Raw genomic sequence first — 22,044 nt, 5'->3', positions numbered from 1 at the left:
TGGGGTTCAGGTATTTGGAGGTGGTTTTGGGGTTCAGGTATTTGGGGTTCAGGTGTGCGGGGCAGGTTTGGGGTGGCAATTTTGGGGTTCAGGTGGGTGGGGCTGTTTCGGGGGTCACGTTGGGGTCACTTTTGGGGTGTCCCCCCCATTTCTGTCCCCCCACAGGTGACGCGAGGGGCGCCCCCGGCCCCGCCCTCCATGGCCCGGCCCCGCCCCCCTCCCCCCCCCCGGGCCCCTCTGAGCCCCCCAAAGTCGGGAGACCCCAAAGGTGAGGGGGCGGGGCCTGAAGGGGCGGGGCAGGAAGGGGAGGGGCTAAAGGGGAGGGGGAGAAAGGGGAGGGGCTTAAAGGGGAGGGTCAGAAAGGGGAGGGGCTAAAGGGGGGGGGAAGGGGAGGGGCAGAAAGGGGAGGGGCTAAAGGGGTGGGGAGAAAGGGGAGGGGCTAAAGGGGTGGGGGAGAAAGGGGAGGGGCTAAAGTGGGTGGGGCAGGAAGGGGAGGGGCTAAAGGGGTGGGGGAGAAAGGGGAGGGGCTAAAGTGGGTGGGGCAGGAAGGGGAGGGGCTAAAGTGGGTGGGGCAGGAAGGGGAGGGGCCTAAAGGGGAGGGGCTAAAGGGGAGGGGTTAAACTGGGTGTGGCTTAAAGGGGAGGGGCTTAAAAGGGTGGGGCAGAAAGGGGAGGGGCTAAAGGGGTGGGGGAGAAAGGGGAGGGTCTAAAGTGGGTGGGGAGAAAGGGGAGGGGCTAAATGGGGCTGGAATGGGAGGGGCTAAAGGGGAGGGGCTTAAAGGGGAGGGGTCAAACTGGGTGTGGCTTAAAGGGGAGGGGCTTAAAAGGGTGGGGGAGAAAGGGGAGGGGCTAAAGTGGGTGGGACTCGAATGGGAGGGGCAAAAAAGGGTGTGGCTTAAAGGGGAGGGGCTAAACTGGGCGTGGTTTAAAGGGGGGCTAAAGTGGGTGGGGCTTAAAGGGGAGGGGCTAAAGTGGGTGGGGCTTAAAGGGGAGGGGCTAAATCGGGGGTCGGGGCAAAATGGGCGGAGCTTAAAGGGGAGGAGCAAAAATGGGCGGGGTTAAAATGGGCGGGGCATAAATGGGCGGGGCTAAAATGGGTGTGGCTTAAAGGGGAGGGGTCTAAATGGGTGGGGCAGAAAGGGGCGGGGCTAAATGGGGGCTCGAGGGGGCTAAAATGGGAGGGGCTTAAAGGGGAGGGGCTAAAATGGGTGGGGCTGTGCCAGGTGTGCCCAGGTGTGCCCAGGTGTGCCCAGGTGTGCCCAGCGCCATTTTTTTGGCCCCAGCTTTGTCTGAGGCTCACGAGGAGAATTTCCCCCACATTTTTCTCACATTTTTGCCCATTTTTCCGTGATTTTATCCCGTTTTTTCACCCGTATCTGTAGATCATGGCCAGGATGTCCTTCTCACGTTTTTTTTCCCAATTTTTTCCATTTTTGCCCCCATTTTTCGCATTTTTTTCCATATTTTCCCCCCATTTTCTCCTCCATTTTCTCTCATTTTCCCACATTTTTTCCCATTTTTTCCTCATTCTCACAATTTTTCACCATTTCCTCCCATTTTCCCCATTTTATCCCCATTTCCCCCCTTTTTTTTTCATTTTTACAGATTTTCCTCATTTGCCACCATTTTTCACCATTTCCCCCACTTTTCCCCATTTTTTCCCCATTTCCCCCACTTTTCACCATTTCCCCCATTTTCCCTCCTTTTACCCCCATTCCCCCCTTTTTTCTCAATTTTTTCAAATTTTCCCATTTTTTCCCATTTCCCCTTTCCCCCCATTTTTCCCTCAATTTTCTCGTTTTTTCTTCATTCCCCCCATTTTCACCATTTCCCATATTTGATCCCCATTTCCCCCATTTGATCCCAATTTCCCCCATTTGATCCCAATTTCCCCCATTTTTTCTTGTTTTTTTCCTCAAATTTTTCCCATTTCCCCCCCATTTTTAGGCCGCATCTGGGGACTACAATGAGAACAGATTTTTCCTATTTCATCCCTATTTTATCCCTATTTTACCCATATTTTATCCATATTTTATCCACATTTTACCTCTATTTTGTCCCTATTTTATCTCTATTTTATCCATATTTCCCCCAAATTTCCCCATTTCCCCCCTTCTTTCCCCACTTCCATAAATCCCAAAAATCTCAATTTTTCCTCATTTTTTCCCAGTTTTCCCCCCATTTCTCCCCATTTTTAGGCCACATCTGATGACTGTAAGCAGGACAATTTCCCCATCTTTTTCCCATATTTTATCCATATTTTATCCAATTTTCTCCCATTTTTTCCCCACACCCAGAAATCCCCAAAATCCTATTTTCCCCCCATTTTTTCCCAATTTCCTGTTTTTTTTCCCCATTCCAGGCCATGTCCGAGGACTACGAGGAGGACAATTTCCCACATTTTATCCATATTTTATCCATATTTTATCCATATTTTGCCCAAATTTCCCCATTTTTTCCCCACTTCCAGAAATCCCAAAAATCTCATTTTCCCCCCATTTTTTTCCCAATTTCCCCTGTTTTTTCCCCATTTCCAGGCCATGTCCGGGGACTACGAGCAGGACGTTTTCCCCATATTTTCCCCAAATTTCCCCATATTTTCCCCAAATTTCCCCATTTTTTCCCCATTTTTCCCCCACCCCCAGAAATCCCTGAAATCTCATTTTCCCCCCATTTTTTTCCCAGTTTCCCTTGTTTTTTCCCCATTTCCAGGCCATGTCTGGGGACTATGAAGAGGACGTTTTCCCCACATTTTAGATGTATTTTTCCCATATTTTACCCATATCTTATCCATATTTTATCCATATTTTATCCAAATTTCCCCCAAATTTCCCCATTTTTTCCCCACTTCCAGAAATCCCAAAAATCTCATTTTCCCCCCATTTTTTTCCCAATTTCCCGTGTTTTTTCCCCATTTCCAGGCCATTTCTGGGGACTACGAGCAGGACGTTTTCCCCATATTTTCCCCATATTTTATCCATATTTTATATGCATTTTATCCATATTTTCCCCAAATTTCCCCATTTTTTCCCCATTTTTCCCCCACCCCCAGAAATCCCCAAAATCTCATTTTCCCCCCATTTTTTTCCCAATTTCCCCTGATTTTTCCCCATTTCCAGGCCATTTCTGGGGACTACGAGCAGGACATTTTCCCCATATTTTCCCCATATTTTCCCCATATTTTCCCCAAATTTCCCCATTTTTTCCCCATTTTTTCCCCACACCCCGAAATCCCCAAAATCTCATTTTCCCCCCGTTTTTTCCTGATTTCCCGTGTTTTTTCCCCATTTCCAGGCCATTTCTGGGGACTACGAGGAGGACATTTTTCCCACATTTTATACGTATTTTATCCATCTTTTATCCATTTTTTCCCCAAATTTCCAGATTTTTCTCCCATTTTTTCCTCACACCCCGAAATCCCCAAAATCTCATTTTCCCCCCATTTTTTTCCCAATTTCCCCTGATTTTTCCCCATTTCCAGGCCATTTTTGGGGACTACGAGCAGGACATTTTCCCCATATTTTTCCCATATTTTCCCCATATTTTCCCCATATTTTCCCCAAATTTCCCCATTTTTTCCCCACACCCCGAAATCCCCAAAATCTCATTTTCCCCCCGTTTTTTCCCGATTTCCCGTGTTTTTTCCCCATTCCAGGCCATGTCCGGGGACTACGAGGAGGACGTTTGCCGCAGCGCGCTGCGCCTGGTGCACGAGCTCTGCTTCGCGCCCCGCGCCCGCCCGCCCCACGCCCGCTGCCTCGAGTTCACCGACCTGCTGCGGCACCGCGGGCACCCGCGGCCGGCCGACACAGGTACGGCACACCTGGGCGCACCTGGGCACAGGTACAGCACACCTGGGCACACCTGGGTACAGGTACAGCACACCTGGGCACACCTGGGCACAGGTACAGCTCACCTGGGCACAGGTACAGCACACCTGGGCACACCTGGGCACACCTGGGCACAGGTACAGCACACCTGGGCACACCTGGGCACACCTGGGCACACCTGGGCACAGATACAGCACACCTGGGCACACCTGGGCACACCTGGGCACAGATACAGCACACCTGGGCACACCTGGGCACACCTGGGCACAGGTACAGCACACCTGGGCACACCTGGGCACACCTGGGCACAGATACAGCACACCTGGGCACACCTGGGCACACCTGGGCACAGATACAGCACACCTGGGCACACCTGGGCACACCTGGGCACAGGTACAGCACACCTGGGCACACCTGGGCACACCTGGGCACACCTGGGCACACCTGGGCACAGGTACAGCACACCTGGGCACACCTGGGCACACCTGGGCACACCTGGGCACACCTGGGCACAGGTACAGCACACCTGGGCACACCTGGGCACACCTGGGCACACCTGGGTACAGATACAGCACACCTGGGCACACCTGGGCACACCTGGGCACACCTGGGTACACCTGGGCACACCTGGGTACAGCTGAGCTCACCTGGGCACAGGTACGGCAGCACCGCGGGCACCCGGTGGATTTTTTGGGGTGGATTTCTGTGAATTCTGGATGGAATTTTTGGTGCGTTTCGATTGGATTTTTCTGGATTTTTGATGAATTTTGATGAATTCTGGTTGGATTTTTTGGGTGATTTTGGTGAATTTTGGGTGATTTTGCTGAATTTTGGGTTAATTTTGGTAAATTTTGGGTCTATCCTCCCCCAGAGGTGTCGGTGTCGCTGCTCTCGGTCATCGTCACCTTCTGCGGGCTGGTCCTGCTGGGGGTCTCTGGGTGGATTTTGGGTGGATTTTTCTGGATTTTTGATGAATTTTGATGAATTCTGGTTGGATTTTTTGGTGGATTTTGGTGAATTTTGGGTGAATTTCGGTAAATTTGGTCTCTTTCCCCCCAGAGGTGTCGGTGTCGCTGCTCTCGGTCATCGTCACCTTCTGCGGGCTGGTCCTGCTGGGGGTCTCTGGGTGGACTTTGGGTGGATTTTTCTGGATTTTTGATGAATTTTGATGAATTCTGGTTGGATTTTTTGGTGAATTTTGCTGAATTTTGGGTTGATTTCAGTGAATTTTGGTTATTTTCCCCCAGAGGTGTCGGTGTCGCTGCTCTCGGTCATCGTCACCTTCTGCGGGCTGGTCCTGCTGGGGGTCTCGCTCTTCGTCTCCTGGAAGCTCTGCTGGCTGCCCTGGCGCCACAAGGGGGGTCCCGGGGGGGTCCCCCCGAGGAAAGACCCCCCCCAGCCCGGGGGGGGAGGGGCGGCGCCCTTCGGGGACCCCCTGCCCGAGCGGGGGGACCCCCCCGAGCCCCCCCCCGAGCGCTGCTACCTGGACATGGGGCCCTGCCCCGAAATTGGGGGGGGGTCCCGCGCCCTGGCCCCGCCCCCCCCGCCCCTCCCCCCCCTGCCCCCTGGGGGACCCCCCCAGGGACCCCCCGAGTTCGGGGGGGACGGAGGGGGGGGAGGGGCGGGGACCCTGCCCAGCGCCCCCTCGCAGCAGCTGGTGGGGGGCAGGTGAGGGGGATTCGGGGGGATTTGGGGGATTTGGGGGATTTGGGGATTTTTGGGGGATTTGGGGGATTTTGGGGATTTGGGGATTTTTGGGGGATTTGGGGGATTTGGGGGATTTGGGGACATTTGGGGGATTTGGGGGGATTTGGGGGATTTGGGGATTTTTGGGGGATTTGGGGGATTTGGGGGATTTGGGGATTTTTGGGGGATTTGGGGGATTTTGGGGATTTGGGGATTTTTGGGGGATTTGGGGGATTTGGGGGATTTGGGGACATTTGGGGGATTTGGGGGGATTTGGGGGATTTGGGGATTTTTGGGGGATTTGGGGGATTTGGGGGATTTGGGGACATTTGGGGGATTTGGGGGGATTTGGGGGATTTGGGGATTTTTGGGGGATTTGGGGGATTTGGGGGATTTGGGGCATTTGGGGGATTTGGGGCATTTGAGGTATTTGGGGACGTTTGGGGGATTTGGACGATTTGGGGGAATTTGGGACATTTGGGAGATTTGGGGGATTTGGGGACATTTTGGGGATTTGGGGGGATTTGGGGACATTTGGGGAATTTTGGGGACATTGGGGACATTTGGGGGATTTGGGGATGTTTGGGTGATTTGGGGACATTTGGAGGATTTGGGGACATTTGGGGCATTTGGGGGATTTGGGACATTTGGGGGATCTGGGTGATTTGGGGGATTTGGGGGATTTGGGGGATTTGGGGACATTCACGGGATTTGGGGATTTAGGGGACATTTGGGGCATTTGGGGGATTTTGGGGATTTCGGGACATTTGGGGGATTTGGGAACTATTGGGGGATTTGAGGACATTGGGGGGATTTGGGGACGTTTGGGGGATTTCGGGGATTTGGGGACATTTGGGGACATTTGGGGGATTTGGGGACATTTGGGGGATTTGGGGAATTTCAGGAATTTGGGGACATTTTGGGACATTTTGGGACATTTGATGGGGACGGGGGGGGGGTGGGAAAGGGGGGGTATCCAACCCCAGATCCTCCGAAATCCCCCAAATCCCCCAAATCCCCGACCCCAAAAGGGTCTCCAGCCCCAAATCCCCAGTCCCAAAACCTTCTCTAACCCCAAATCCCCCAAATCCCCGTTCCAAAATCATTCCTAACCCCAAATCCTCATCCCCAAATCCTGAACCCCAAAACCATCTCCAACCCCAAATCCTGAACCCCAAATCCCCCAAATCCCCCAAATCCCCCAAATCCCCCAAATCCTCCAAATCTCCAACCCCAAAACCTTCTCCAACCTCAAATCCCCATCCCAAAAACCATCCTTAACCCCACATTCCCGAAATCCCCCAAATCCCCAAATTCCCCAAATCCTCCAACCCCAATTCCTCCACCCCAAACCCTCCAAATCCCCAAAACCAAAAGTGTCACTAACCCCAAATTCCGACCCCAAAACCAACTCTGACCCCAAATCCCCAACCCCAAAATCATCTCCAACCCCAAATCCTGAACCCCAAATCCCCCAAATCCCCCAAATCCTCCACCCCAAAACCATCTCCAACCCCAAATCCTCCCCCTCCAAATCCCCAAACTCCCGACCTCAAAAGGGTCACTAACCCCAAATTCCGACCCCAAAACCAACTCTGACCCCAAATCTCTGACCCCAAAACCATCTCCAACCCCAAATCCCCTAAATCCACATCCCAAAAGCATCCCTAACCCCAAATCCGCATCCCCAAATCCCACAAATCCCCAACCCCAAAATCATCTCCACCCCCAAATCACAAATCCCAAAACAAACACTGACCCCAAATCCCCAACCCCAAATCCCTGACCCCAAAACCATCCCCAACCCCAAATCTCCATCCCTAAATCCTCCAAATCCCCCAAATTCTCCACCTCAAAACCATCTCCAACCCCAAATCCCCAACCCCAAATCTTCCAAATTCCCCAAATCCCCGACTCCAAAAGTGTCTTCAGCTCCAAATCCCCCACCCCAAATCACCGATACCAAAAGGGTCTCTGACCCCAAATCCTCCTTCCCTAATCCCCCAAATCCCCAAAATCCCAAACCCCAAAATCACCGCTAGTCCCAAATCCCCAATCCAAAAACCACCTTGAAACCCAAATCCCCAACCCCAAAAACTTCCCTAACCCCAAATCCTCATCCCCAAGTCCCCCAAATCCCCCATCCCAAAACCTTGTCCAACTCCAAATCCCCCACCTGAAAAACATCCCTAACCCCAAATCCTCCATCCCAAAACCTCCAAATCCCCAAAACCCTGACCCCAAAAGGGTCTCTAACCCCAAATCCCCCACCCCAAAACCAGCACTGACCCCAAATCTCCAACCCCAAAATCATCTCTAACCCCAAATCCCCAATCTCAAAACCAACACTGACCCCAGATCCTCTCCAAATCCCTGACCCCAAAACCACCTCCAACCCCAAATCCCCCAAATCCCCAAAATCACCACTAACCCCAAATCCCCCTCCCCAAAACCATCTCCAACCCCAAATCCTGAACCCCAAATCCCCCATCACAGAGCCACCTCCAACCCCAAATCCCCCACCCCAAAACCATCTCCAACCCCAAATCCCAACCCCAAAACCATCTCCAACCCCAAATCCCAACCCCAAACCCATCTCCAACCCCAAATCCACCATCTCAAAACCATCTCCAACCCCAAATCCCCCAAATCCCCAAAATCACCACTAACCCCAAATCCCCCTCCCCAAAACCATCTCCAACCCCAAATCCTCCATCTCAAAATCTTCTCTAACCCCAAATCCCGAACCCCAAATCCCCAAATCCCCCAAATCCCCAACCCCAAAACCATCTCCATCCCCAAATCCCCAACCCCAAATCCCCAAAATCCCAATCCCAAACCCATCTCCAACCCCAAATCCTCCATCTCAAAACCATCTCTAACCCCAAATCCTGAACCCCAAATCCCCAAAATCCCAACCCCAAAACCATCTCCAACCCCAAATCCCAACCCCAAAAACATCTCCAACCCCAAATCCCAACTCCAAAACCATCTCCAACCCCAAATCCCAACCCCAAAACCATCTCCAACCCTTAATCCCCCTCCCCAAAACCATCTCCAACCCCAAATCCCCCATCCCAAAACCATCTCCAACCCCAAATCCTCCATCTCAAAATCTTGTCCAACCCCAAATCCCCGACCCCAAAGCCATCTCCAACCCCAAATCCCCAAAATCCCCAAAACCATCTCCAACCCCAAATCCCCAAAATCCCCAAAACCATCTCCATCCCCAAATCCCCGACCCCAAAACCATCTCCAACCCCAAATCCCCCTCCCCAAATCCATCTCCATCCCCAAATCCCCAACCCCAAAACCATCTCCAACCCCAAATCCCCCTCCCCAAAACCATCTCCAACCCCAAATCCCCCTCCCCAAATCCATCTCCAACCCCAAATCCCAACCCCAAAACCTTCTCCAACCCCAAATCCCAACCCCAAAACCATCTCCATCCCCAAATCCTCCATCCCAAAACCATCTCCATCCCCAAATCCCCAACCCCAAAACCATCTCCATCCCCAAATCCTCCATCCCAAAACCTTCTCCAACCCCAAATCCCCAATCCCAAAACCATCTCCAACCCCAAATCCTCCATCTCAAAATCTTGTCCAACCCCAAATCCCCAACCCCAAAACCATCTCCAACCCCAAATCCCCGACCCCAAAACCATCTCCAACCCCAAATCCCCGACCCCAAACCCATCTCCAACCCCAAATCCCAACCCCAAAACCATCTCCAACCCCAAATCCCCAAAATCCCCAAAACCATCTCCAACCCCAAATCCCCGACCCCAAACCCATCTCCAACCCCAACCCCCCTGACGGCCGTGTCCCCCCAGCTCCTCGCTGCCCCCCGTCCCCGAGGAGCCCCCGGCCCACCTGGGCCAGATCCAGCCCGAGCTCTACGGCCCCGCCGGTGACCCCGAGCCGGGCGGCGCCCGCGGTGGCCACGCCGGCGGCCTCGGTGGCCCGGCGCCGTCCTGCGGCCGCCTGAACGTGTCCCTGCGCTACTCCTACGGCTCCCAGCAGCTCCTGGTGCGCGTCCTGCGCGCCCGGGACCTGCCGGCCAAGGACTCCAACGGCTTCTCGGACCCCTACGTGAAGATCTACCTGCTGCCCGACCGCAAGAAGAAGTTCCAGACCAAGGTGCTGCGGCGGACGCTGAACCCCGAGTGGGACGAGACCTTCAGCTTCGGGGTGCCCTTCGCCGAGCTGCCGGCGCGGCGGCTGCACTTCAGCGTCTACGACTTCGACCGCTTCTCGCGGCACGACCTCATCGGGCAGGTGGTGCTGGACAACCTGCTGGAGGCGGCCGAGGCGCGGCCGGAGATGGCCATCTGGAGGGACATCCAGGAGGGCACTGGGGTGAGTGGGCTTTGAAATCATAGATAACCCATGAGGAACCCCACAGAGACCCCAAAACACCTCAAAAAAGGGTCATGGGACAGGGGAGGTGGGCAGGGAATCCTGGAGAACCTTCTGGAGGTGGTCACCAGAGGGACATCCAGGAGGGTACGGGGGTGAGTGGGGGTGGGGATGGTGGGGAAGCCCACAGAGACCCCAAAACACCTCAAGAAAGGGTCATGGGACAGGTGAGGTGGGCAGGGAATCCTGGAGAACCTTCTGGAGGTGGTCACCAGAGGGACATCCAGGAGGACACGGGGGTGAGTGGGGGTGGGGATGGTGGGGAAGCCCACAGAGACCCCAAAACACCTCAAAAAAGGGTCATGGGACAGGTGAGGTGGGCAGGGAATTCTGGAGAACCTTCTGGAGATGGTCACCAGAGGGACATCCAGGAGGGGACAGGGCTGAGTGGGCACTGGAATTGTGAAGAACCCCACAGAGACCCCAAAAGTCCTAAAAGATCCCAGAAAAAACCCAAAAGGTCTTGGGAAACGGTGGTGGAGAACCTTCTGGAGATGGTCACCAGAGGGATGTCCAGGAGGGCACGGGGGTGAGTGGGAGTGGGGATCGTGGGGAACCCCACAGAGACCCCAAAACACCTCAAGAAAGGGTCATGGGACAGGTGAGGTGGGCAGGGAATCCTGGAGAACCTTCTGGAGGTGGTCACCAGAGGGACATCCGGGAGGGCACGGGGGTGAGTGGGCATTGAAATCATAGAGAACCCACGAGGAACCCCACAGAGACCCCAAAACACCTCAAGAAAGGGTCATGGGACAGGTGAGGTGAGCAGGTGGTCCTGGAGAACCTTCTGGAGGTGGCAATCCAATGTGCCCACCTGGAGGAACATCCAGGAGGTGCCTGTGGAACTTGTCCTTGTCTCTGTCACCTGTCCCACCCGTCCCTCACCTGTCCCACCCGTCCCTCACCTGTCCCACCTGTCCCACCTGTCTCACCTGTCCCACCTGTCTCACCTGTCCCACCTGTCCCTCACCTGTCCCACCTGTCCCACCTCTCACCTGTCCCACCCGCAGGAGAAGGCCGACCTGGGCGAGGTGAACTTCTCCCTCTGTTACCTGCCCACGGCCGGGCGCCTCACGGTCACCGTCATCCGCGCCTCCAACCTGCGCGCCATGGACCTCACCGGCTACTCAGGTGTGTCACGGGTGTGTCACAGGTGTGTCACGGGTGTGTCACAGGTGGGGACAGGTGGGGAAAGGTGTTGTTTATCCTTAAGTCTGTGGGGTCTGTGGGGCCTGTGGGTTATTTTGGGTGGCCCTGGGTCTCCATGGGGTCTGTGGGTTATTTTGGGTCACTCTTGGTCTCCATGGGGCCTGTGGGTTATTTTGGGTCACCGTGGGTCTCCATGGGGTCTGTGGGTTATTTTGGGTGGCCCTGGGTCTCCATGGGGCCTGTGGGTTATTTTGGGTCACTGTTGGTCTCCATGGGGTCTGTGGGTTATTTTGGGTCACCGTGGGTCTCCATGGGGTCTGTGGGTTATTTTGGGTGGCCCTGGGTCTCCATGGGGTCTGTGGGTTATTTTGGGTGGCCCTGGGTCTCCATGGGGTCTGTGGGTTATTTTGGGTGGCCCTGGGTCTCCATGGGGTCTGTGGGTTATTTTGGGTGGCCCTGGGTCTCCATGGGGCCTGTGGGTTATTTTGGGTCACCGTGGGTCTCCATGGGGCCTGTGGGTTATTTTGGGTCACTGTTGGTCTCCATGGGGCCTGTGGGTTATTTTGGGTCACTGTTGGTCTCCATGGGGCCTGTGGGTTATTTTGGGTCACCGTGGGTCTCCATGGGGCCTGTGGGTTATTTTGGGTCACCGTGGGTCTCCATGGGGTCTGTGGGTTATTTTGGGTGGCCGTGGGTCTCCATGGGGTCTGTGGGTTATTTTGGGTGGCCCTGGGTCTCCATGGGGTCTCTGGGGCCCGCAGACCCCTACGTGAAGGCCTCGCTGATGGCCGAGGGCCGGCGGCTGAAGAAGCGCAAGACGTCCATCAAGAAGAACACGCTGAACCCCAACTACAACGAGGCGCTGGTCTTCGACGTCCCCCACGAGAGCGTGCACCACGTCAGCCTCACCATCGCCGTCGTCGACTACGACTGGTGCGCACCGGGAGAGGCTTTGGGGTGATTTTGGGGGGTTTGGGTGGGTTTGGGGGGGTTTGGGGTCATGCCGGAGCAGTGGGACACTCCTTGGGTGACGTCCTCCATGAGAACCTCAACTTTGTCATCATTGTTGGGTTCAACTGGTTTGTACTGGGAGGTTCTGGAGGTTTTTTGGAATGAATTTTGGGGTCTTTGAGAGTTTCTGGAGGGGTTTTGGGGTGATTTGGGGTGTTTGGGGTCATCCCGGAGGAATGGGACACTCCTTGGTTGATATCCTCCATGAGAACCTCAACTTTGTCATCATTGTTGGGTTCAACTGGTTTGTACTGGGAGGTTCTGGGGGGCCTTTGGAGGGAATTTTGGGGTCTTTGAAGGGTCTTGAGAGGATTTTGGGGGGTTTGGGGCAATTTGGGTGGGTTTGTAGGGCTTTCGGGTCATGCCGGAGCAATGGGACGCTCCTTGGGTGACGTCCTCCATGAGAACGTCGACTTCATCTCCATCGTTGGGTTCAACTGGTTTGTACTGGGAGGTTCTTGGGGGGTTTTTTGAAGGAATTTTGCGGTCCTTGAGGGGTTCTGGAGGGGTTTTGGGGTGATTTGGGGTGTTTGGGGTCATCCTGGAGCAATGGGACGCTCGTTGGTTGACGTCCTCCAGGAGAGCATCAACTTCATCTCCATCGTTGGGTTCAACTGGTTTGTACTGGGAGGATCTGGGGGGGCCTTTGGAGGGAATTTTGGGGTCTTTGAAAGGTCTTGGGGCAATTTTGGGGGGTTTGGGGTCATCCTGGAGCAATGGGACCCTCCTTGGTTGACGTTCTTCATGAGAACGTCAACTTTGTCATCATTGTTGGGCCCAACTGGTTTGTACTGGGAGGATCTGGTTGGTCTTTGGAGGGAATTTTGGGGTCTCTGAAGGGTTTTGGGGCAATTTTGGGGGGTTTTGGGGCATTTGTGGTCATCCTCGAGCAATGGGACGTTCCTTGGTTGAGATGATCACGCAGGGAAACCGACAGGGGTCGAATTTGGGGTGATTTTGGGGGATTTTGGGGTAGTTTTGGGGAATTTTGCGGTTTGGAAGAATGGGGGATTTTTGGGATGTTTTGGGGGAATTTTGGGGTCCCTCCATGGTTTTGGGGCCCCCTTGACCCCTCCAAAATCGGACACAAGAAGGTGATGGAGCTTTTTCTGGGAGAGCCAGATTTGGGGTGATTTTGGGGGATTTGGGGGAATTTTGGGGTATTTTTGGGGTTCTGCAGAATGGGGAATTTTTGGGGTATTTTGGGGGGGAATTTTGGGATTTTTTAGCGTCCCACTCACCCCTCCAAAATCGGACACAAGAAGGTGATGGAGCTTTTTCTGGGGAAGCCGGATTTGGGGTGATTTTGGGGGATTTGGGGGAATTTTGGGGTATTTTTGGGGTTCTGCAGAATGGGGAATTTTTGGGGTATTTTGGGGGGGAATTTTGGGATTTTTTAGCGTCCCACTCACCCCTCCAAAATCGGACACAAGAAGGTGATGGAGCTTTTTCTGGGAGAGCCAGATTTGGGGGGATTTTGGGGAATTTGGGGGAATTTTGGGGTATTTTGGGGTTTGGAAGAATGGGGGATTTTTGGGGTATTTTGTGGGGGGGTTTTGGGGTCCCTCCGTAGTTTTGGGGTCCCCCTGACCCCTCCAAATTTGGTCACGTGAAGGTGATGGGGCTGTTCTGCGTGGGCCGGATTTGGGGGCGTTTTGGGGGATTTTTGGGGTCATTTTGGGGGATTTTGGTGTCCAGCAGAATGGGGGATTTTTGGGGGATTTTGGGGTGATTTTGGGGATTTTTTGGGGTCCCCCTGACCCCCGCGACCCCCCGACAGCATCGGGCACAACGAGGTGATCGGGCTGTGCCGCGTGGGCAGCGACGCCGACGGCCCCGGCCGCGAGCACTGGGCGCAGATGTTGGCGAACCCCCGCAAGCCCATCGAGCACTGGCACACCCTGGTGGAGGTCTGACCCCCCGGGACCCCCAAAACCCCCCCGGGATACCCCAAAACCCTCCCGGGACCCCCCGGGACCCCCCGGGACCCCCCAAAACCCCCCCAGATCCCATCAGGATCCCATAGTGACCCCACAGGGACCCCCAAACCCATCGAGCACTGGCACACCCTGGTGAGGGTCTGAGCCCCCCGGGACCCCCCAAAACCCCCCCGGGACCCCCAAAACACCCCTGGGACCCCCAAAACCCCCTCAGGGACACCCCAAAACCCCCCCGGGACCCCCCAAAAACCTCCAGGGATCCCACAAAACCCCCAGATCCCATCAGGATCCCATAGTGACCCCACAGGGACCCCCAAACCCATCGAGCACTGGCACACCCTGGTGGGGTCTGAGCCCCCCTCCAGGACCCCCCAAAACACCTCTGGGACCCCCAAAACACCCCGGGACCCCCAAACCCTCATGGAGACCCCCAAAAACCCCCCAGATCCCATAGGGACCCCCAGATCCCATCAGGATCCCATAAGGAGCCCCTGATCCCATAAAGACCCCACAGGATCCATAGGGGACCCCGAGACCCCCCAGAAGTTTCAGGGACCCCCCCAGATCCTGTAAGGACCCCCCTGATCCCACAGGGACCCCAGGATCCCATAGGAACCCCCAGATTCCATAGGGGACCCCCAGATTCCATAGGGGATCCCCGGAATCCAAAGGGGAACCCCAGAATCCAAAGGGACCCCCCTGACCCCATAGGGACCCTTGGGGTGCCCCCGATCCCATAGGGGACCCCCGGAATCCAAAGGGGACCTGGGGATCCCTGACAGCGTCCGTGTGTCCTGTCCCCGTGTCCGTCTGTCCCGTCCCCGTGTCCCTCTGTCTGTCCCTGTGTCCACCTGTCCTGTCCCCATGTCTGTCTGTCCCAACCCTGTGTCCGTCTGTTCCCGTATCAATCCCTGTCCCTCTGTCCGTCCGTCTGTCCTATCCCTGTGTCCCCGTGTCCCCGTGTCCGTCTGTCCCTCTGTCCCCGTGTCCCTCTGTCTGTCCCTCTGTCCGTCTCTCCCCGTGTCCCCGTGTCCATCCCTGTCCCCCTGTCCGTCCATCCCCGTGTCTGTCTGTCTGTCCATCCCTGTGTCCGTCTGTCTGTCCTGTCCCCATGTCTGTCTGTCTGTCCATCCCTGTGTCCGTCTGTCTGTCCTGTCCCCGTGTCCATCCCTGTGTCCGTCTGTCTGTCCTGTCCCCGTGTCTGTCTGTCTGTCCATCCCTGTGTCCGTCTGTCTGTCCTGTCCCTGTGTCCATCCCTGTGTCCATCTGTCCTGTCCCCGTGTCCGTCTGTCCTGTCCCCATGTCCATCCCTGTGTCCGTCTGTCCCTCTGTCCCCGTGTCCCGTGTCTGTCTGTCCCTCTGTCCGTCTCTCCCCGTGTCCCCGTGTCCATCCCTGTCCCCCTGTCCGTCCGTCCCCGTGTCTGTTTGTCCCTATGTCTGTCCCTCTGTCCGTGTGTCCGTCTGTCCGTGTGTCCATCCCTGTCTGTGTGTCCATCCCTGTCCCGTGTCCATCTGTCCCCATGTCCGTCTGTCCCGTGTCCATCCCTGTCCATCCCTGTCCGTCCGGCCCATGTCCGTCTGTCCATGTGTCCTGTGTCCATCCCTGTCCGTGTGTCCGTCCGTCCCTGTCCGTGTGTCCGTCCGTCCCGTGTCCGTGTCTCCGTCCGTCCCTGTCCGTGTGTCCGTCCATCCCTGTCCGTGTCTCCGTCCGTCCCGTGTCCGTGTGTCCGTCCATCCCGTGTCCGTGTGTCCGTCCATCCCTGTCCGTGTGTCCGTCCGTCCCGTGTCCTCTGTCCGTCCGTCCCGTGTCCGTGTGTCCATCCCGTGTCTGTGTCTCCGTCCATCCCTGTCCGTGTGTCCATCCCGTGTCCGTGTCTCCGTCCGTCCCTGTCCGTGTGTCCGTCCTGTGTCCGTGTGTCCGTCCATCCCTGTCCGTGTGTCCGTCCCGTGTCCGTGTGTCCGTGTGTCCGTCCCGTGTCCGTGTCTCCGTCCATCCCTGTCCGTGTGTCCGTCCATCCCGTGTCCGTGTGTCCGTCCATCCCTGTCTGTGTGTCTGTCCGTCCCGTGTCCGTGTGTCCATCTGTCCCGTGTCCGTGTCTCCGTCCGTCCCGTGTCCGTGTGTCCATCCCTGTCCGTGTGTCCGTCCATCCCTGTCCGTGTCTCCGTCCATCCCTGTCCGTGTGTCCATCCCTGTCCGTGTGTCCGTGTGTCCGTGTGTCCGTGTGTCCGTGTGTCCATCCCTGTCCGTGTGTCCGTCCGTCCCAGGAGAAGGCTCTGACCAAGGCGGCCCCGCGGGACAAAGCGGCCCTGGGGGAGCCCCTGGGCCCGGCCTGAGCGGTGAGAGCCCAACTGGGAGCACTGGGAGGGACTGGGACGGACTGGGAACCAAACTGGGAGCACTGGGAGGGACTGGGAGGGACTGGGAACCAAACTGGGAGCACTGGGGGGAACTGGGAGGGACTGGGACGGACTGGGAGGGACTGGGGGCCAAACTGGGAGCACTGGGAGGGACTGGGACGGACTGGGAACCAAACTGGGAGCACTGGGAGGGACTGGGACGGACTGGGAACCAAACTGGGAGCACTGGGAGGGACTGGGACGGACTGGGAACCAAACTGGGAGCACTGGGAGGGACTGGGAGGGACTGGGACGGACTGGGAGGGAACTGGGAGGGACTGGGACGGACTGGGAGGGACTGGGAACCAAACTGGGAGCACTGGGAGGGACTGGGACGGACTGGGGGGAACTGGGAGGGACTGGGAGGGACTGGGAGTCAAACTGGGAGCACTGGGAGGGACTGGGAGGGACTGGGGGCCAAACTGGGAGCACTGGGAGGGACTGGGATGGACTGGGAGGGACTGGGAGGGACTGGGGGCCAAACTGGGAGCACTGGGAGGGACTGGGAGGGACTGGGAACCAAACTGGGAGCACTGGGAGGGACTGGGAGGGACTGGGGGCCAAACTGGGAGCACTGGGAGGGACTGGGAGGGACTGGGAACCAAACTGGGAGCACTGGGAGGGACTGGGAGGGACTGGGGGCCAAACTGGGAGCACTGGGAGGGACTGGGAGGGACTGGGGGGAACTGGGAGGGACTGGGAGGGAACTGGGAGGGACTGGGAGGGAACTGGGAGGGACTGGGAGCCCAACTGGGAGCACTGGGACGGACTGGGACGGACTGGGACGGACTGGGAGCCAAACTGGGAGCACTGGGAGCCAAACTGGTATAAACTGGGAGGGAACTGGGAGGGACTGGGGGGAACTGGGAATTCCCATTTTCATACTGGTCCATACTGGGAGTTCACTGGCCCACACTGGTCCATACTGGTTTATACTGGTTTGTACTGGGAATTCCCATTTCCATACTGGTCCATCCTGTCCCATACTGGTCCATACTTGGAATTCACTGGTCCATACTGGTTTCTACTGGTCCATAGTGTCCCATACCACTTCATACTGGTTCATACTGGGAATTCACTGGTTTGTACTGGTCCATACTGGTCCATACTGGTCCATACTGCTCTATACTGGTCCATACTGGTTTATACTGGTCCATACCGGTCCATACTGGTTTATACTGGTTTATACTGGTCCATACTGGTCCATAGTGGTTTATACTGGTCCGTACCGGTCCATACTGGTCCATATTGGTCCATACTGGTCCATACCGGTCCGTACTGGTCCATACTGGTCCATACTGGTCCGTACTGGACTATACCAGTCCATACTGGTTTATACCAGTCCATACTGGTCCATACCGGTCCATACTGGTTTATACCGGTCCATACTGGTTTATGCCGGTCCATACTGGTCTATACCAGTCCGTACTGGTTTATACCGGTCCGTACTGGTCTATACTGGTCTGTACTGGTCCATACTGGTCCGTACTGGTCCATACTGGTCCATACCGGTCCGTACTGGTCTATACCGGTCCATACTGGTCTATACCGGTCCATACTGGTTTATACCGGTCCATACTGGTCTATACCGGTCCATACTGGTCTATACCGGTCCGTACTGGTCCGTACTGGTCCATACTGGTCCGTACTGGTCTATACCGGTCCATACTGGTCTATACCGGTCCGTACCGGTCTATACCGGTCCGTACTGGTCCGTACTGGTCCATACTGGTCCGTACTGGTCTATACTGGTCCGTACTGGTCCGTACTGGTCCATACCGGTCCATACTGGTTTATACCGGTCCATACTGGTCCGTACTGGTCCATACTGGTCCGTACTGGTCCATACTGGTTTATACCGGTCCATACTGGTTTATACCGGTCCATACTGGTCCATACTGGTCCGTACTGGTCCATACTGGTCCGTACTGGTCCATACTGGTCCGTACTGGTCCATACTGGTCCGTACTGGTCTCCTCCGCAGGGCGGCGCCGTGGGGCCGCGGGCCCGAAGCCATGGGGGCCCCCCCGGCCCCCCCGGGCCCCCCCCGGGCCCCCCAAGACACGGGGGGGCCCCGCCCCCCCCCACTGTGAACCCCAAAACCGGGGGGGGTGGGGGGGAGGGGAACCCCCCCAAAAATGGGGCTCCCCCCCCCACCCCTCCCCCACCCCTCCCCCACCCCCCGTCCGTTCGTGTGCGGTGGGGGGAGGGGGATTTGGGGGACCCCCCCCCCCCCAAAATGGGACCCCCAAAAAAAGGGATCCCGAAAAAGGGAATCCCCAAAAAAAAAATCCCAAAAATTGGGGAGGGGGTCCCCCCAAAAAAATGGGACCCCAAAAAAAGGGACCCCAAAATTGGGGAGGGGAGCCCCAAAAAGGGACCCCAAAAAAATGGGATCCCAAAATTGGGGAGGGGGGACCCCGAAAAGAGACCCCAAAATGGGAGAGGGGGGATCCAAAAAAAAATGGGACCCCAAAAAAAAGAATCCCAAAATTGGGAGGGGGGACCCCAAAAAAAAATGGGACCCCAAAATTGGGAGGGAACCCAAAATAAAGGGATTCCAAAAAATGGGACCCCAAGGAAAGGAAACCCAAAATTGGGGAGGGGGTCCCCAAAAAGGGACCCCAAAATGGGAGAGGGGGGACTCCAAAAAAAAATGGGACCCCAAAAAATGGGATCCTAAAATTGGGAGGGGGGACCCCAAATTTGGGAGGGGACCTCCCAAAAAAAAGGGATTCCAAAAAATGGGACCCCAAAAAAAAGAATCCCAAAATTGGGGAGGGTGGACCCCAAAAAGGGATCCCAAAATGGGAGAGGGGGACCCCAAAAATAAGGGATCCCAAAAAAATGGGACCCCAAAAAAAGACCCCAAAATGGACTCCAAAATTGGGGAGGAGAGACCCAAAAAAAGGGCACCCCAAAAAAAGGGACCCCGAATTTGGGGAGGGGGACCCCAAAAAAAGATCCCAAAAAATGGGATCCCAAAAAAGGAGAGGGGGGACCCCAAAAAAAGGATCCCATAAAGGGGACCCCGAAAAACAGAATCCCAAAAATGGGGCCCCAAAACTGGGAGGAGGGACCCCAAAATTGGGGAGGGGGATCGCAAAAAAGAACCCCAAAACTGGAGAGGGGGGACCCCAAAAAAAAAGGGGCCCCAAAAATTGGGGAGGGGGGACCCCAAAAAAAGGGATCCCAAAAAAAGGGAGACGGGGGACTCCAAAAAAAAAGGGATCCCAAAATGGGACCCCAAAAAAGGGACCCCAAAAAAAGAGCCCAAAAGGGACTCCAAAATTGGGGAGGGGGGACCCCCAAAAAAAGGAGACACCAAAAAAAGGACCCCAAAAAAATGGAACCCCAAAAAGGAAATTTGGGGTGTCCTCCCCCCAAAATGGGGCCCCAAAAAGGGGCAACCCCCAAAAAAAGGGATCCCCAAAAAAGGGACCCCCAAAATGGGATTCCCCCCAAAAAAAGGGACCCTAAAAGGGACCCCGGTGTCCCCCCCAAAAAAGGGATCCCCAAAAAGGGCACCCCGAAAAAAAGGACCCCAAAAAAGGGATACCCAAAAAAGAGACCCCAGAAAAAAGGATCCCAAAAAAGGAACCCCAAAAAGGGACCCCAAAAGGGAAACCCCCCCCAAAAGGGAAACCCCCCAAAAAGGGAACCCCCCCAAAATAGGGAACCCCCCCAAAAAAAAGACACCCCCAAAAAGGGACCCCAAAAAGGGACCCCAAAAAGGGACCTCAAAAAGGGACCCCGGTCTCCCCCCTCCCAAAAGGGACCCCAAAAAGGGATCCCAAAAAAAGGACCCCAAAAAAGGATCCCCAAAAAAGGGACCCCAAAAAAGGGACCTCCAAAATGGGACCCCCCCAAAAAGGGAACGCCACAAAAAGGGAACCCACCCAAAAAAGGGAACCCCCCAAAAAAAAACCACCCCCAAAAAGGGACCCCAAAAAGGGACCCCAAAAAGGGACCCCGGTCTCCCCCCTCCCAAAAGGGACCCCAAAAAGGGACCCCAAAATAAGGGACCCAAAAAGGAACCCCCCCAAAAAGGGTCCCCCCAAAAAAAGACCCCAAAAAAGGGACCCTAAAAAAGAGGATCCCAAAAGGGTCCCCAAAAAAGGGACCTCCAAAAAGGGACCCCCCAAAAAAGGGTCCCCAAAATGGCCCCCCGTGCCCCCCACAACAGGCCCCCCCATTTTTGTCACCCCCCCCCGTGTGTCCCCCCAAAACCCGCGCCCCTCCCCCCCGTGTGTGTTTGTCCCCAGGAGGGACCCGGGGACCCCCCCGGGCTCGGTGTCCCCCCCCGGTGTCCCCTCGGTGTCCCCGTGTGTCCCCTCCCCCCCCGGGTGTGTCCGTGTGGGGCCGGGGGGTCCCCAAAGCCATAAAACCCCCCCAAAAAAACCCCCAAAATAATAAACCCCAAAAAAGGAGCGAGCCCGGAGCGGCTGGCGGCGTCTGGGGACATTTGGGGACATTGGGGACATTGGGGAGTTTGGGGACACTGGGGAGTTTGGGGACACTTGGGGACATTGGGAGGGGTTGGGGACATTGGGGGGTTTGGGGACATTGTGGGATTGGGGACACTTGGGGACATTGGGAGGGGTTGGGGACATTGGGGAGTTTGGGGACACTTGGGGACATTGGGAGGGGTTGGGGACATTGAGGACACTGGGGGGTTTGGGGACATTGGGGGGTTTGAGGACATTGGGGACATTGGGGACACTGGGGGGTTTGGGGACATTTGGGGACATTGGGGGGTTTGGGGACATTGTGGGATTGGGGACGGTTTGGGGACATTTGGGGATTTGGGGACATTGGGGACACTGGGGGGTTTGGGGACATGGAGGCGACATTGGGGGATTTGGGGACATCGGGGACATTTGGGGACATTTGGGGTTTCGGGGACATTTTGGGGGATTGGGAGTTGGGGACATTTGGGGACATTGGGGATATTTTGGGGGTTGGGGATTGGGGACATTTGGGGACATTGGGGAGGGTTTGGGAACATTTGGGGACTGGGGACATTTGGGGACTTCTGGGGGCGATTGGGGACATTTTTAATATTTGGGACATTTGGGGGTTTGAGGACATTGGGGACATTGGGGACCTAGGGGGACATTGGGGGATTCGGGATGTTGGGGACATTTGGGGACACTGAGGGCATTGGGGACATTGGGGACATTTGGGGGGTTGGGGACAATTGGGGACATTGGGGACATTGGGAGACATTGGAGACATTTGGGAGTTTGGGGACAATTGGTGGGTGTTGGGGACATTGGGGACATTTGGGGGTTGGGAGATTGGGGACATCAGGGACAGTTGTGGGGTTGGGGGACATTGGGGGGTTTGGGGACATTTGGGGACAGCGGGGACATTTGGAGGGGTTGGGGACCTTGGGGGACATTTGGGACATTGGGGACATTGGGGGGGGGGGTTTGGAGACATTTGGGACATTGCGGGTTGGGGGTTTGGGGACATTGGGGGACATTGGGGAGTTTGAGGACAATTGGGGACATTGGGGACATTTGGGGGTTGGGGACAACTGGGGACATCGGGGAGTATTGGGTGGATTGGGGACATTTGGGACATGGAGGACATTGGGGGGATTTGG

At 56.0% G+C, this 22,044-nt stretch overlaps 1 protein-coding gene across 2 annotated transcripts; it reads left to right on the top strand.

The window, feature by feature from the left end:
* The first annotated feature begins 9 nt into the window (after positions 1-9).
* SYT3 (synaptotagmin 3) lies at positions 10-20,867 on the top strand. Of its 2 annotated transcripts, XM_085565827.1 has the most exons (10): positions 13-268; positions 3,655-3,811; positions 5,077-5,190; positions 5,281-5,497; positions 9,351-9,876; positions 10,947-11,067; positions 11,847-12,018; positions 13,877-14,006; positions 16,302-16,373; positions 18,418-20,867. In XM_085565827.1, the coding sequence occupies exons 2-9, from the start codon at positions 3,658-3,660 to the stop codon at positions 16,368-16,370; spliced, it is 1,503 nt and encodes a 500-aa protein (XP_085421953.1). In that variant the 5' UTR covers positions 13-268; positions 3,655-3,657; the 3' UTR covers positions 16,371-16,373; positions 18,418-20,867. The 2 variants fall into 2 exon arrangements, with proteins under 2 accessions (XP_085421952.1, XP_085421953.1); XM_085565826.1 differs by having other exon boundaries at positions 10-268; positions 5,077-5,497.
* Positions 20,868-22,044: the final 1,177 nt, after the last annotated feature.

The sequence above is a fragment of the Lonchura striata genome, chromosome 37 (assembly GCF_050655825.1).
Source record: "Lonchura striata isolate lonStrDom1 chromosome 37, ASM5065582v1, whole genome shotgun sequence".
NCBI classification, from domain to species: domain Eukaryota; kingdom Metazoa; phylum Chordata; class Aves; order Passeriformes; family Estrildidae; genus Lonchura; species Lonchura striata.
Note: the sequence above shows the minus strand (reverse complement) of the source record. Positions and strands in the feature narration are given on the sequence as shown.

What these genes read in the sequence shown, in the direction of transcription:
- SYT3 (XM_085565826.1), top strand. Translation starts at nt 3,658, where the DNA reads ATGTCCGGGGACTACGAGGAGGACGTTTGCCGCAGCGCGCTGCGCCTG. An exon ending in GGACCTCACCGGCTACTCAG is followed by an intron (nt 11,068 to 11,846) that starts GTGTGTCACGGG and finishes TGGGGCCCGCAG; the next exon opens with ACCCCTACGTGAAGGCCTCG. An exon ending in GCCGTCGTCGACTACGACTG is followed by an intron (nt 12,019 to 13,876) that starts GTGCGCACCGGG and finishes ACCCCCCGACAG; the next exon opens with CATCGGGCACAACGAGGTGA.